General features: G+C 49.8%; 1 protein-coding gene across 1 annotated transcript in view; it reads right to left on the reverse strand.

Annotated features, from left to right (window-relative positions):
• Positions 1–55, reverse strand: part of LOC311327244 (protein sidekick-1-like) — a gene marked incomplete at both ends in the record, with an annotated part of 20,472 nt that extends 20,417 nt beyond the window's left edge. The window contains one exon of the mRNA XM_084460277.1: positions 28–55. Coding sequence (XP_084316403.1) covers positions 28–55 — 28 coding nt within the window. The remainder of the gene's footprint in view (positions 1–27) is intronic.
• Positions 56–2,500: the final 2,445 nt, after the last annotated feature.

Here is a 2,500-nt window from a genome sequence, read left to right on the forward strand (position 1 = left end):
CGGTAACGTCGTACCGGGGAGCCGAACCGAGGAGCCCGCGGAGCGAGGGGACCATGTCACCGCCCGCAGAGTCCAGGAGCCCGGGGCACGGGAGTCAGCGCGAGGAACTTGTGACCGGTGAAATCCCCGGGATCCCGGTGCGCGAGAGAGCGGCACCGGCGCGCCTGTTTAACGGATCGTCCTCAGTGGCAATTGACCGCGGTGGTGCATACATCTGCTGTCCCGGTGCACAGCCGGGACCAGAGGACACTAAGCGAAACCCCTCCGGTCACGCCATGAAACGATTCTCCGGTATGAAGACGGGCGGCGGTAACGGGATTACCCGCTGTGGCGGAGAGGCGCAGGGGCCGTCCACCGGACAGGGATCCGGGGCGGCGAGCCGGACCCCGAGGAGCGGCGGCTGGAGTTGGGGGCTCGCGCTCCTGCTCGTCCTCGGTACCGGCAGCCACGTGTTGAATGCTCAAGGTAAGACTACCGGTACTACCGGGGCTGTCTTCTGTTCCCGTCTGTTAGCGGCGGCCCGCCGTGGCCCGGTGGATGGGTGGATAACGTCAGGGGACAGGTCGTCTGGCAGATGGTACCTGGGGTGGGGGTGGGGGGGTGTTTGTGTGTGCCTCTGTATTCCTGTGTGTGTGTATGTGTGTGTGTGTGTGTTGTACAAGTGTGTGGAGTGTGTGTTAGCGTGTGCTTAGCCAGTGGAGAGGTAGTGCAAACAGAACGAGAGGTTTGATACATCATGTCATATCTTTGTATTGATTCAACTATACCAGACTGGAGGGAGGGAGGGAGGGAGGGAGGGAGAGAGAGAGAGAGAGAGAGAGAGAGAGAGAGAGACAGAGGGAAAGGGGGGTGAGAGAGAGGCGGGGAGAAAGAAGGACCAAGGGAAAAGAGTGGAATGGAGGGAAGGGAAGGACAGATTGAGAGAGGGAGGGAGGGAGGGAGGGAGGGAGGTAGAGATAGGTCTGGGCCACAGACAGGGCAGAGTCATTTGAATATGGAAATTTATTTGTTGTTTATGTCTGTAGACTAGATGCCCTGTGGATTAAGGTGGGGGTGGGGTGGGGGTGGGGTGGTGGTGGTGATGGTGTGTGTGTGTGGAGGGATGTCGGTGTGTGTCTTGTATGAGTACTGTAGCCATCGATAATCCCCTTCTTAGACAATGATCCGCTTTCTAGCCAATCTCCAGCAGACACACACACGCACAAGCGCACACACACACACAAACACACACACACACGCACACACAGCAGGCATATTCATTAAATACAGACATTAGTAGAGGTGCGTGGCGCTGGAGTAAGTGTTCTGGATCAATGGTCAACCAGGGCCATCATGGGTTAAGCCTCAGGGAGACTACTTTAGTTTTTGATCATTTATAACCACGATTTCCCGCTATCTACAGAGCCCTGAAAACATATATAGATAAAGTATATAGGCCTAGTAAAAACACAATAAAAAAGAACTACTATGTTGCATTCAAAACCGAGCACACATCCATTGGCGAATAAACTGAACCTACAACTTTCATCAGATTAAGGCCACAACAGATGAGCACTTTACACTGAAATATGTGACTTACAGCACAACTAAATGTAAGACAATTGTATTTCTAAGCAGGTAAATTACAATAAACCGTTGATTGCAAAACTGTTTCCAAAAGCTGAGACATGGCAGCAATGCAACTTAATGATAAAAATAGACAAAGCACACTAATCAGTCAAGCAGGCATGACACAAACAAACATTCATCCAAGGCCACGGCAGACCAACAAAACAACAAGATATCAACTGCAAAAACAATTACTGGTACCTACCATGGTGTTTGGACTTGTCTCTGAATGGCCTTAGGGATGTTATCTCTGTAATTTTAGACTTCAAAGATCTTAATGACACACACACACGCACATTTTAGACAGTTTTGATGATATTATTCTGTATTTTATGGAATGTTGTGTTATTGCTTCTATCAACACAGTATAGGTATATGTTATACCGTTTTATATACAAATGCTAAATTCTGTTTTACTTTTAAGCTTTGGCACAATTATTCTCAGAACTCTCATGCCAATAAAGCCATTGAATTGAACTGAATTAATGAGGAGAGGAGGGATGGATGAGAGGAAAGGAGATAGAGAGAAAGAGAGAAAGAGAGAGAGAGATAGAGAGAAAGAGAGAGAGAGAAAGGGATGCAGGTCAGTGCTTGTCACTCACTCTGCAGCTCCTGCAGTTCAATCGATCATGATGCTGGGATATATCGCCTGTGTCAAAAGTTGGCCTGTTTTCCGCCATCTCTCTCCCTCCGTCTCCCTCCATCTCTTCTTCCATCTCTCTATCTCCATATTGAAGACCCTACAGCCTGCAGAGTCAGCTCTGTCCTCTGTAATGTCAAGGTCTCTCCTCTCTCTCCTTCTCTCTATCTTGCCCTGTCTCTCCTCTCACTCTCTCTCTCTCTCTCTCTCTCTCTCTCTCTCTCTCTCTCTCTCTCACACCGCCTCTCTCCC

Source organism: Borostomias antarcticus (genome assembly GCF_949987555.1).
Source record: "Borostomias antarcticus genome assembly, chromosome: 31".
NCBI classification, from domain to species: Eukaryota; Metazoa; Chordata; class Actinopteri; order Stomiiformes; family Stomiidae; genus Borostomias; species Borostomias antarcticus.